At 57.5% G+C, this 13,251-nt stretch overlaps 1 protein-coding gene across 1 annotated transcript in view; it reads right to left on the bottom strand.

Moving 5' to 3' along the window:
- LOC138260864 (semaphorin-3F-like) overlaps positions 1-13,251 on the bottom strand; it is a 447,618-nt gene that overhangs the window by 60,632 nt on the left and 373,735 nt on the right. The window contains exons 10-15 of the mRNA XM_069209297.1: positions 12,235-12,304; positions 8,607-8,751; positions 5,881-6,103; positions 1,392-1,480; positions 1,263-1,304; positions 288-445 (exon numbers count right to left, since the gene is read on the bottom strand). Coding sequence (XP_069065398.1) covers positions 288-445; positions 1,263-1,304; positions 1,392-1,480; positions 5,881-6,103; positions 8,607-8,751; positions 12,235-12,304 — 727 coding nt within the window. The remainder of the gene's footprint in view (positions 1-287; positions 446-1,262; positions 1,305-1,391; positions 1,481-5,880; positions 6,104-8,606; positions 8,752-12,234; positions 12,305-13,251) is intronic.

A 13,251-nucleotide genomic window follows, 5' to 3' on the forward strand; every position in this document is an offset into this window, starting at 1 on the left:
CCAGGCACAGTAGGGGTCCCTGGCCAGGCAGCAGTCGGCACAGGCCTGTCAGTGCCCCCCTCCACTCGGACCCTCCCTGTACCCCCGTCAGCACTCTGCCAAGGGTGCCCCCTCCATGCTCACCTCTTGGACGTCAGTGCGTACTGGGAGCAGGCCTCCCCATCCCAGGCACAGTAGGGGTCCCTGGCCAGGCAGCAGTCGGCACAGGCCTGTCAGTGCCCCCCTCCACTCGGACCCTCCCTGTACCCCCGTCAGCACTCTGCCAAGGGTGCCCCCTCCATGCTCACCTCTTGGACGTCAGTGCGTACTGGGAGCAGGCCTCCCCATCCCAGGCACAGTAGGGGTCCCTGGCCAGGCAGCAGTCGGCACAGGCCTTGCCATATGCGTGGCAGCGATGCAGGGTCAGCTGAGTGAGGCCAACCTCTGAGGACACGTAGAGCTGTTGCTGAAACACAAAGAGACAGTGTGGAGGGTGAATGGGGGTGTCAGGCGGTACCCAAGAGACACATGGCACCCCTGAATGCATCCCTCCCCGATACGTAGCATCAGCCTATGCCTTGGTATCTCAAAGGTTCCCTCCGCTCTGCCCTAATGTCCTCCCATACAGCACCTCCGATCCCAAGCAACAACCCTACCCAAGACCCTACTCCTGACCCCCCTTCCACCACCCCGACCTCCAGCCCCCAGATTACTGCCCTTCAAGCCAGAGTCTGGAGCAAGGTCCCTGTGGCTGCCACCTGGTATGTGCCAGGGTCTCCGCCACCTCAGGTGAGATTGGACTCATTGCGGGGGACTCTAGGCGCTAACTCCCACCAGTCTCAACCTGCCCCCCGCCGGGCAGAGCTCGACTTGCAGACGTGGCTCTGACCAGACACCCCAGCATGGAGAGTGGCTCCTGCTGCCCCGTGTGCTGCAGGGACCCCCATCGTGCCACCCTCACCCCAATGTGGCACACTCTGAGGGGGAGCAAGTGGGCATTCATGGTGCTCCTAGTGTCCCCCTGGCACTGCTCACAGTACAACCTAACCAAAGGAGCTGGTTTACTCGGCCTCCTAGGAGGGTCATAGTCACCCCCCCTGGGCACTAGTCACCTCCCGGACACTAGTCACCCCCGGCTCACCCCTGGCACTAGTCACACCTTGGCACTAGTCACCACCCGGCTCACCCCCCGGCACTAGTCACCCCCCGGCACTAGTCCCCCCCTGGCACTGCTCACAGTACAACTCAGCCTCTTCCATCCCTGCTACACAACCCCATCTCACCCTCTTGGAAGAAATCTTCAAGGTCTTCACAGGGGCCGGCACCTGCAGGAAGGAAGAGAGCGCGTCACTGCTTAGAAGACATCTGAGAGGCCCCACCTGCACCCTCCACCCTGTGACCTTCGACCTTACCCTGAAGACCTCCACCTCTTCCAGCGTCAGCTCCTCGGTGCTGCTCGGGTCCTTCGGCAGAACTATCACCTTCTGGATGGTCCCGCGGTCTGCGGACAGGAGAAGAGGTGCTTCGGTGAGACTCAGAAGAGGGGTGCACCAGGCCCCCCCAGGGGCCCACCTCGGGGTGCGCCATGGCTAAACCTGCACCCCCCAGGAGCCTGTCTCCCTTCAGGGGCGAAGACACCAATGCCTGCTCCTTCCTGGCTGTGTCCACCAACAGCCACTGTCCTGGTCCCCACCTGATCTCCTAAGTGTGGCAGATCCTGCCCAGAGTGCCCCAGGGGGCAGCAGAGGGCGCCTTTCATGGGTGACGTGGGGGGCAGCAGCCAGAGGGTGGGTGACATGGGGTGCAGCAGCAAGAGGGCGCTTATCATGGGTGACATGGGGTGCAGCAGCCAGAGGGCGCTTATCATGGGTGACATGGGGTGCAGCAGCCGGAGAGCGCTTATCTTCGGTGACGTGGGGTGCAGTAGCCGGAGGGCGCTTATCATGGGTGACGTGGGGTGCAGCAGCCAGAGGACGCTTATCATGGGTGACATGGGGTGCAGCAGCCAGAGGGCGCTTATCATGGGTGACACGGGGTGCAGCAGCAGAGGACGCTTATCATGGGTGACATGGGGTGCAGCAGCCAGAGGACGCTTATCATGGGTGACATGGGGTGCAGCAGCCGGAGGGTGCTTATCATGGCTAACACGGGGTGAAGCAGCCAGAGGGTGCTTATCATGGGTGACATGGGGTGCAGCAGCCAGAGGACGCTTATCATGGGTGACACGGGGTGCATCAGCCAGAGGACGCTTATCATGGGTGACGGGGGGTGCAGCAGCTAGAGGACACTTATCATGGGTGACATGGGGTGCAGCAGCAGAGGACGCTTATCATGGGTGACATGGGGTGCAGCAGCCAGAGGGCGCTTATCATGGGTGACATGGGGTGCAGCAGCCAGAGGGCGGGTGACATGGGGTGCAGCAGCCGGAGAGCGCTTATCTTCGGTGACGTGGGGTGCAGCAGCCGGAGGGCGCTTATCATGGGTGACGTGGGGTGCAGCAGCCAGAGGGCGCTTATCATGGGTGACACGGGTGCATCAGCCAGAGGACGCTTATCATGGGTGACACGGGGTGCATCAGCCAGAGGACGCTTATCATGGGTGACATGGGGTGCAGCAGCCAGAGGACGCTTATCATGGGTGACATGGGGTGCAGCAGCCGGAGGGTGCTTATCATGGCTAACACGGGGTGAAGCAGCCAGAGGGTGCTTATCATGGGTGACATGGGGTGCAGCAGCAGAGGACGCTTATCATGGGTGACATGGGGTGCAGCAGCAGAGGACGCTTATCATGGGTGACATGTGGTGCAGCAGCAGAGGACGCTTATCTTGGGTGACGTGGGGTGCAGCAGCCGGAGGGCGCTTATCATGGGTGACATGGGGTGCAGCAGCCGGAGGGTGGGTGACGGGGGGTGCAGCAGCCGGAGAGCGCTTATCTTGGGTGACGTGGGGTGCAGCAGCCAGAGGGCGCTTATCATGGGTGACATAGGGTGCAGCAGCCAGAGGGCGCTTATCATGGGTGACATGGGTTGCAGCAGCCGGAGGGCGCTTATCGTGGGTGACATGGGGTGCAGCAGCCAGAGGACGCTTATCATGTGTGACGTGGGGTGCAGCAGCCGGAGGACGCTTATCATGGGTGACGTGGGGTGCAGCAGCCAGAGGACGCTTATCATGTGTGACATGGGGTGCAGCAGCCAGAGGGCGCTTATCATGGGTGACGTGGGGTGCAGCAGCCAGAGGGAGGGTGACATGGGGTGAAGCAGTCAGAGGGCGCTTATCATGGGTGACGTGGGGTGCAGCAGCCAGAGGGAGGGTGACATGGGGTGCAGCAGCCGGAGGGCGCTTATCATGGGTGACATGGGGTGCAGCAGCCGGAGGGCGCTTATCATGGGTGGCATGGGGTGCAGCAGCCGGAGGGCGCTTATCATGGGTGACATGGGGTGCAGCAGCCGGAGGGTGCTTATCATGGGTGACATGGGGTGCAGCAGCCAGAGGGCGCTTATCATGGGTGACATGGGGTGCAGCAGCCAGAGGGCGCTTATCATGGGTGACATGGGGTGCAGCAGCCAGAGGACGCTTATCATGGGTGACATGGGGTGCAGCAGCCAGAGGACGCTTATCATGTGTGACATAGGGTGCAGCAGCCAGAGCGCGGGTGACTTGGGGTGCAGCAGCCGGAGGGCGTTTATCATGGGTGACTTGGGGTGCAGCAGCCAGAGAGCGGGTGACATGGGGTGCGGCAGCCAGAGAGCGGGTGACATGGGGTGCAGCAGCCGGAGGGCGCTTATCATGGGTGACATGGGGTGCAGCAGCCAGAGTGCGCTTATTATGGGTGACGTGGGGTGCAGCAGCCAGAGGGCGCTTATCGTGGGTGACGTGGGGTGCAGCAGCCGGAGGGCGCTTATCATGGGTGACACGGGGTACAGCAGCCAGAGGACGCTTATCATGGGTGACTCGGGGTGCAACAGCCAGAGGGCGCTTATCGTGGGTGACGTGGGGTGCAGCAGCCAGAGGGCGCTTATCATGGGTGACGTGGGGTGCAGCAGCCAGAGTGCGCTTATTATGGGTGACATGGGGTGCAGCAGCCAGAGGGCGCTTATCATGGGTGACATGGGGTGCAGCAGCCAGAGGGCGCTTATCATGGGTGACATGGGGTGCAGCAGCCGGAGGGTGCTTATCATGGATGACATGGGGTGCAGCAGCCAGAGAGCGGGTGACGTGGGGTGCAGCAGCCAGAGAGCGGGTGACGTGGGGTGCAGCAGCCAGAGAGCGGGTGACGTGGGGTGCAGCAGCCAGAGGGCACTTATCATGGGTGACACGGGGTGCAGCCAGAGGGCGCTTATCATGGGTGACGTGGGGGGCAGCAGCCAGAGGGCGCTTATCATGGGTGACATGGGGTGCAGCAGCCAGAGGGCGGGTGACACGGGTGCAGCAGCCAGAGGGCGCTTATCATGGGTGACGTGGGGTGCAGCAGCCAGAGGGAGGGTGACATGGGGTGCAGCAGCCAGAGGACGCTCATCATGGGTGACATGGGGTGCAGCCAGAGTGCGCTTATTATGGGTGACATGGGGTGCAGCAGCCAGAGGGAGGGTGACATGTGGTGCAGCAGCGAGAGGGCGGGTGACGGGGGTGCAGCAGCCAGAGGGCGCTTATCATGGGTGACGTGGGGTGCAGCAGCCAGCAGGCGGGTGACGGGGGTGCAGCAGCCAGAGGGTGGGTGACGTGGGGTGCAGCAGCCAGAGGGTGGGTGACGGGGGTGCAGCAGCCAGAGGGTGGGTGACGGGGGGTGCAGCAGCCAGAGGGTGCTTATCATGGGTGACTTGGGGTGCAGCAGCCAGAGGGTGCTTATCATGGGTGACTTGGGGTGCAGCAGCCAGAGGGCGCTTATCACGGGTGACTTGGGTTGCAGCAGCCAGAGAGCGCTTATCATGGGTGACATGGTGTGCAGCAGCCAGATTCCAAGAGGACACTGAGCCCATGGAAGGGAGTGTTTGTACCCAAACCACTTTCTTTGTTCGAGGTTCCTGCGTGCTGGGAGGTGCCAGCCATTCACTGAAGGCCCCATGCTGAGCGCAGGTTCTTGGCCAAGCAGGAGAGCGCCCCTGGCCAGGTGACAGGGTGAGGGTACCCTGGCTCAGGGGGGCAGGGTGGGGGAACCTGGCACAGGAGGCAGAGTGAGGGTACCCTGGCCAGGTGGCAGGGTGGGGGTACCCTGGCTCAGGAGGCAGGGAGAGGGTACCCTGGCTAGGTGACGGGGTGAGGGTACCCTGGCTCAGGAGGCAGGGTGGGGGTACCCTGGCTCAGGAGGCAGGGTGAGGGTACCCTGGCTAGGTGACGGGGTGAGGGTACCCTGGCTCAGGAGGCAGGGTGGGGGTACCCTGGCTCAGGAGGCAGGGTGGGGGTACCCTGGCTCAGGGGGGCATGGTGGGGGTACCCTGGCTCAGGAGGCAGGGTGAGGGTATCCTGTCCAGGTGACAGGGTGAGGGTACTGTGGCGCAGGAGGCAGGGAGGCAGGGTGAGGGTACCCTGGCTCAAGAGGCAGGTAAGGCTACCCTGGCCAGGTGGCGGGGCCCTTCCATCCATGAGCTGAGAGGGAAGCAGTCCTTCCAGCCCCTGCTTGGCAGGTTCTGAAGCGAGTGCCCCCTGCTGCCCGCACCCCCTGGAGTTTCAGCCGTGGGGTCAGGTCTCCCCTCTTCTTGGGGACAGGAGACAAGGCTCTGCACCCCCGATATGCCGGGTACATTGTTTCTGGGGGGATGCCCTTGGGAACTGTGCCCTAGTGTTCAGAGGGGTCTAGGTTCATCACCTGAAGCCCTGTGGCCCCTCAGGTGTGGTCAGTGTCCCTCCACCCCGGCCACCAGTCGAAAGCGGACATAACGCGCTGGGAAGGCGAGGGGGGCCCTACCTGTCCCCAGGAACAGCACCTCGTAGCGGCCGTCCACAGCGTCCACCAGGTCCACGGCGATGCTGGTGAACTTGTAGTCCACGTTGGTGCGCACCACCAGGGGCTGGCGCTGCACCGGGTACACGGCGTTGTACATCAGGGGGTGCGCACGGATGAAGTTCACCAACTCATCGGGGAACTCCTTGGTGGACCGGAGGCCTGGAGTGAAAGTCCCACCAGGGCACTGTGGAAGAAATGGAGAATCAGTCTGGAGGTGTCAGTCAGCACGGTCACCCCTGAACTAAGTATGAAAATTCTCTGGGCGCCCCAGTGTGAGACTCTGCACCAACCCTAGAGAGGAGGAAAACACCTGCAGCACCAGGAGACACCAGCCACTAACACACCAATAACTAACGCCAGCCACTAGCACGGCAGCCACTAGCACGGCAGCCACTAACACACCAGCCACTAACACACCAGCCACTAACACCAGCCACTAACATCAGCGACTAACACACCAGCCACTAGCACACCAGCCACTAGCACGCCGCCACCCATTAACACAGCAGCCACTAACACCAGCGACTAGCACGCCAGCCACTAGCACGCCAGCCACTAACACGCCAGCCACTAACACGCCAGCGACTAGCACGCCAGCCACTAGCACGCCAGCCACTAGCACGCCAGCGACGAATACAACAGCCACTAACACAACAGCGACTAACACACGAGACTCGAGGAAGACACCTACAGCACCAAGACACACCAGCGACTAGCACACCAGCATCGAGCACACCAGCGACTAACATACCAGCGACTAGCATGCCAGCGACTAGCACACCAGCGACTAACAAAACAGCGACTAGCACACCAGCGACTAGCACACCAGCGACTAACATACCAGCGACTAACATACCAGCGACTAGCACGCCAGCAACTAACACAACAGCAACAAACACAGCAGCCACTAACACCAGCCACTAGCACGCCAGCCACTAGCACGCCAGCCACTAGCACGCCAGCCACTAGCACGCCAGCCACTAGCACGCCAGCCACTAGCACACCAGCCACTAGCACACCAGCCACTAACACGCCAGCGACTAGCACGCCAGCGACGAATACAACAGCCACTAACACAACAGCGACTAACACACGAGACTCGAGGAAGACACCTACAGCACCAGGACACACCAGCGACTAGCACACCAGCATCGAGCACATCAGCGACTAGCACACCCGCGACTAAAAATACAGCTACTAGCACACCAGCATCTAGCACACCAGCGACTAACATACCAGCGACTAATAAAACAGCCACTAGCACACCAGCACCAAGGCAAACCAGCACCAAGGCAAACCAGCACCAAGGCACACCAGCACCAAGGCACACCAGCACCAAGGCAAACCAGCACCAAGGCACACCAGCACCAAGGCACACCAGCACCAAGGCACACCAGCAGCTAGCACACCAACACTAAGGCACACTAGCAACTGACACACCAGCAACTAATACCACAGTGACTAACACACCACCACCAAGGAACACCAGCAACTAGCAACACAGTGACTAGCACACCAGCAACTAGCACACCAGTGACTAGCACACCAGCGGCAACCACATACTGCCTGGAAAGCCCTGCAACACCTCAAATCTCACACTCTGCTGTCCTGAGAGCTGTGTGCATTGATGAGCAGTACAAGGCCATCGGGCCGCAGTGTGGAAGAAAATACTACCACTCCAGTACACCAGAACCAAAAATCACAACCGTACACTCCAATGACCAGGGTGCCAGTACACCCCTGCAGTGCATACACCCAGCACACCGCTACTACACACCCTGTCTAACAGTGGACACCAGCCATTACCACTCCGGGCGCCAGTACACCCCTGCAGTGCATACACCCAGCACACCGCTACTACCCACCCTGTCTAACTGTGGACACCAGCCATTACCACTCCAGTACACCTGAACCAACATCACAACCGTACACTCCAATGACCAGGGCGCCAGTACACCCCTGCAGTGCATACACCCAGCACACCGCTACTATACACCCTGTCTAACTGTGGACACCAGCCATTACCACTCCGGGCGCCAGTACACCCCTGCAGTGCATACACCCAGCACACCGCTACTACCCACCCTGTCTAACTGTAGACACCAGCCATTACCACTCCAGTACACCTGAACCAACATCACAACCGTACACTCCAATGACCAGGGCGCCAGTACACCCCTGCAGTGCATTCACCCAGCACACTACACACCCTGTCTAACTGTAGACACCAGCCATTACAACTCCAGTACACCAGAACCAACATCACAACTGTACACACCAATGACCAGGGCGCCAGTACACCCCTGCAGTGCATACACCCAGCACACCGTTGCTACACACTGTAGACACCAGCCATTACCACTCCAGTACACCAGAACCAACAACACAACCGTACGCTCCAATGACCAGGGCGCCAGTACACCCCTGCAGTGCATACACCAAGCACTCCGCTACTACACACTGTAGACACCAGCCATTACCACTCCAGTACAGCAGAACCAACATCACAACCGTGCACTGCAGCCTAAGCCCCAGTACACTCCAATGCATTGGAACTAAGATCACCATAGTACAGAGCCCACCAGCACTCTCCGAGGACCGGTACATGTCAGTACACCCCCTCACTGTCCTGCCAGGGCTGTAGGGCAGTATCGCCCCCCCACCCCAGTGCAGCACACTGTACTTACTGCCCCGGGCCTGGGGTAGGGGATCTTGCCCAGGTAAGGCGCCCACTGGTAGTTGTGACCCTCCTTGTGCGCAAAGGGCCCGTTGAAGACCGTCCGCACGTCAGACATGGAATAAACACAGATAGCAGAGCCCTTGAACACGGACCTGTAAGAGAAGAGGCAAGACATCAGAGGAGCCCCCCTAATCCACCATGAGGCTCCTAGAAGCCCTCCGAATCTTGCTGAACCCCCATGACCCACCCCCCTCCAGCCATGAGGAGCCTGGAGCAGACTGACCTCCCCTTCTCCAGCCTTGAGGCCCCTGGTGCAGACCTGAGGCCCCATGACTCTCCATCTCCAGCCATGAGACCGCTGGTGCAGACCTGAGACCCCACGACCTCTCTCTCTCCAGCCATGAGACCCCTGGTGCAGACCTGAGGCCCCCGACCTCTCCCTCTCCAGCCATGAGACCCCTGGTGCAGACCTGAGACCCCACGACATCTCCCTCTCCAGCCATAAGACCTCTGGTGCAGACCTGAGACCCCACAACCTCACCTGAGACCCCACGGCCTCTCCCTCTCCAGCCATGAGACCCCTGGTGCAGACCTGAGACCCCACAACCTCTACCTCTGCAGCCATGAGACCCCTGGTGCAGACCTGAGACCCTACGACCTCTCCCTCTCCAGCCATGAGACCCCTGGTACAGACCTGGGACCCCACGACCTCTCCAGCCATGAGACCCCTGGAGCAGACCTGAGACCCCACGACCTCTCCCTCTCTAGCCTTGAGGCCCCTGGTGCAGACCTGAGGCCCTATGAGCTCTCCCTCTCCAGCCGTGAGGCCCCTGGAGCAGACTGACCTCTCCAGCCTTGAGACCCCTGGAACGGACCTGAGGCCGCTGGAGCAGACCTGAGGCCCCTGGAGCAGACCCGAGGCCCCACGACCTCTCCCTCTACAGCCATGAGGCTGCTGGAGCAGACCTGAGGCCCTATGAGCTCTCCCTCTCTAGGCTCGAGGCCCCTGGAGCAGACCTGAGACCCCATGACCTCTCCCTCTCTATCCTTGAGGCCCCTGGAGCAGACCTGAGGCTCCATGACCTCTCCCTCTCCAGCCATGAGGCCCCTGATGCAGACCTGGAGCACCTTGATCTCTCCCTCTCTAGCCTTGAGGCCCCTGGAGCAGACCTGAGGCCCCACAACCTCTCCCTCTACAGCCACGAGACCCCTGTGGCACTTCCATGGCCCCAGGGGAACTGCATTGTTGAGTTACCTGGTTGTCTCCTGCCCCCCCCCAACTGAACCCAGCAGGGACACTGCTGCCGCTGCCTCATCCTTGGGGCCCCTAGGGATCAATGTTCATGCTGAGAACCCCTTGGAGTCCCCTCACTACAGGGCCGACCCCCCACAACCCACTACTCATGTTCAAATCCTCATAAAAACACAGTTGTCAAGTGTTGAAAATTCTATGGCATGAGAACTAATTAGGTTTGTTTAATGATATTACAGGAAGTGACGTCACACAACCTTAATATCAATGACATCAGTGACCGGATGAAAGCATCAAATTACAAGTAAAATGAATATTTTCACACCAAACCTAACCACATTAATCTTATGACTTACAGATGGAGTGGCTTAGCAGTCTGAGGTGCCCACGAGAGCCCCTCCCATCATCCTAAGGGGCATGAGGCTGGGGCTTCCATTGGATGAATTCCTGGACTTCCTGCCAAAGCCGCATTCAACAGAACTCAGAACTGAGTAACACTCAGAGTCCAGGTACTTGTTGCTCCTACCAGGTGTCAGATTTAATCTGCAGGGAGTGAGAGGTCAAACCAACCTCCAAAAGTGTGATTCTCACTCACCATGAGAGAGACTCGAAGGCCTTTATAATATTTATGTGAGAGTCAGCACCCCCTCAAAGTTTGGACCCTTGCAAGCTTTCTGTGCTGCAAAGCAGACTTTGTATTACTGAGTAGGGCATTTCATATCTACATGCATTTCTTGGGGCGTGGCTACATTGGCATTTGGGTAATTCACTTCTCTGTCCTCTGCCTGGCCCCACAGGAACATCTCAAGGGCTCTCGGAAGCTGGTGATTAAAGATTCCAGCTTCACAGCTGCAAAGGAGCAGTAAGAGGGGTAGAGAGTGGATGGTAGCAGATTCTGCTGGTAGAAGTGTGGACCTGGAGGAACGGGAACCAAGCTGTGAGGGAGAAAAGATGGAGCCTGCCACCACACCTCACAGCTGAAGGGGCTCAGTGCACTGCCCAGAGAGGAGAGTGTATGCAGCCCAGGGGCTCAGCCATGCAGAAGGTGCACATGCTGCCCAGCTAATAAAGTGGCGGACCCTGAGGGAGAAGTGGGGACTGCCATCCGTGCTCTTCCCTCGGCTCCAGGCCAGCTAGCTATATGGGGCCAGATGTAGGTGGCGTTGGGAATGGGATGTAGACAGTTCGCACCTGGGTCTTGAAGACAAAAGAGCAGCATTTTTTGCAAGTACAGAACAAAGACCAGGAGAATAGATCCTGGAGGTAAAATATAAGAATCAAAGGTGTCTCTTCAGGAACAGATGGATCGATCATTGAATCATATGATCAGAGACTTTTTCATGACATCACAGGCACCGATAGCAACAGAGGCGTAAAATTGTTCAGGACACACAGGGCCTGATTTAAAAACGTGGTGTTGCACTCCGTGCAGCACCACTTTTTTTGCGCCCCTTAGCGCACCCCTAGCCCACAAAGTGTGTGCCATATCTAACATGGCGCCCCATGGCAGTAGTTAGGGGAAATAGTGTCAATATTTTTGACGCAAGTTCGAACCTTTGCAGGATTAGCGTAAAAAATGTTGACACTAATCCTGCAAAGCCCATTGAGGCACATTGTAAACAATGGTGTGCCTCCTTTTAAACACATGCTCTAAACAGGCATTAAAAGTGGTGAAAGAAATAACCCAAAGAAATCTCTTCGATTTCTTTGTGCCTTTTTTTGGCCCCCCTAATGGGGGAACGCCCCCTTTGCAAACATTATGCCTGTAGTGCAAAGGGTTTCAAAGTGGCACAATGCATTCTTCCGCCACTTTGTAAATTTGACGCAGTGATTTTGGGCTTGTTGGGCAACATTAAAAAAAAAAAAAAATGACGCTAATGTGGCACAAGGAGGCGCTAGGGGCTTTTAAATCTGCCCCACAGTGTCAGTAGAATAAACAGCTCCAAAGGACTGAGAACTCCGAACGCACTAACACATGTGCATAGCTTTAAAGTGAAGGAAGATATTCTGAAAGCGGCTAGAGACAGAGGGGCAGAGGTTTCTGAAGGAGCCAAAACGTAATGGGTCGCAGATCTGTCCTCCATCACAATATAAATGCAAAAAGATTTCTGACCAATCACTCACTTTCTGAGAGAAAAGGACAGAAATTACAGGTGTTTGGCACCCCACTACTCAGGCAGGGGTTTTAATGGCCCAGATATACACATTGGTGGTATTAGTGGGGGCGGCAGCACTAAAGGGGAGTACTTCATGGCAGTATACAAATACGAGGTGCAAATGTTCGGGAGAGAGCAGTACTTGGAGGTGTTATTAGCGAGACCATAGTACCACCGTCATGATACAGTCAGGACTAGGTTCCAGAGGAAACCCTCTCAGACCTCACCCCAGAGTGGAGAAGACACCGTACAGCAGGGGACTCTTTTCATCCTGAGTGGGCTGTATGAAGACATCACCTGCAAGAGAGAAAGGAGACAGTGTGAGTAGAAGAGAGACCGTGGGGAGTGCAAGCTAATGAAACATCAGGGAGCACATGAGTCATAGGGAAAGGAGGCACTGTGAGTAGAAGAGAGGAAGGCCAGACTGTGAGGAGAAGCGAGGATGGCGAGACTGTGAGGAGAAGCGAGGATGGCGGGGTAATGAGTAGAAGAGAGACCAGGGGATAGTGTAAATAGAAGAGACACAAGGGAAGAGCAGGAGTGACTGTAGAGAGAGTGAGTAATAGAGAGAAAAAGGAGAGCATGAATAGAGGTGACATCAAGAGATAGTGTAAGTAGAAGAGACACCAGGGGATGGTCTGAGCAGAAGAGACACCAGGGGAAGTATATATAAACTAAGCTGAAAGCCAGCTGAGCACTATACACTGTCAAAGGAAAAGATACAGTCAAACAAGTGATTGAGGGGGCTCGATGCTGAAAGCACAAGTGAAGTGTTACTGTGTAAACAAGTGACTGGGGGTATGAGTACCTGAAAGCATAAGTGGTTCATTATGCAGTCTTCTGAGTAGGAATTGAGTGAGGTCCAGGATCAAAGGCCAATGATAATAGCACTATGAGTAGTCACTTTGTTATCTTAATGCCAACATAGGCTTTCACTGTGATGTGTCGGCAGGTGGAATGCTCACTATAGTGAGGAGCACCGTATATGTACTTTACATGGATGTCAGTGCTTTTCCAGGAGTACAGTCAAAGTGAGGTGAGACACTGGATTATTGAACCTCAATGAGCTGAACAAAACGAGGTGAGAAACTGGTGGACCACACTGGCCTGACCACTGTGAGAGACCTACCCATTACATATTGAATGTAGCACGTAAGGTCAGATGTTTGAGAAGGAAGGGCACTGGAAAAGACACTTTATTTGTAATGGGTAGATATTTGGGCTTGTAACTCCTGGTGGTTGGA

This window comes from Pleurodeles waltl, chromosome 10, assembly GCF_031143425.1.
Source record: "Pleurodeles waltl isolate 20211129_DDA chromosome 10, aPleWal1.hap1.20221129, whole genome shotgun sequence".
In the NCBI taxonomy this organism is placed as follows: Eukaryota; Metazoa; Chordata; class Amphibia; order Caudata; family Salamandridae; genus Pleurodeles; species Pleurodeles waltl.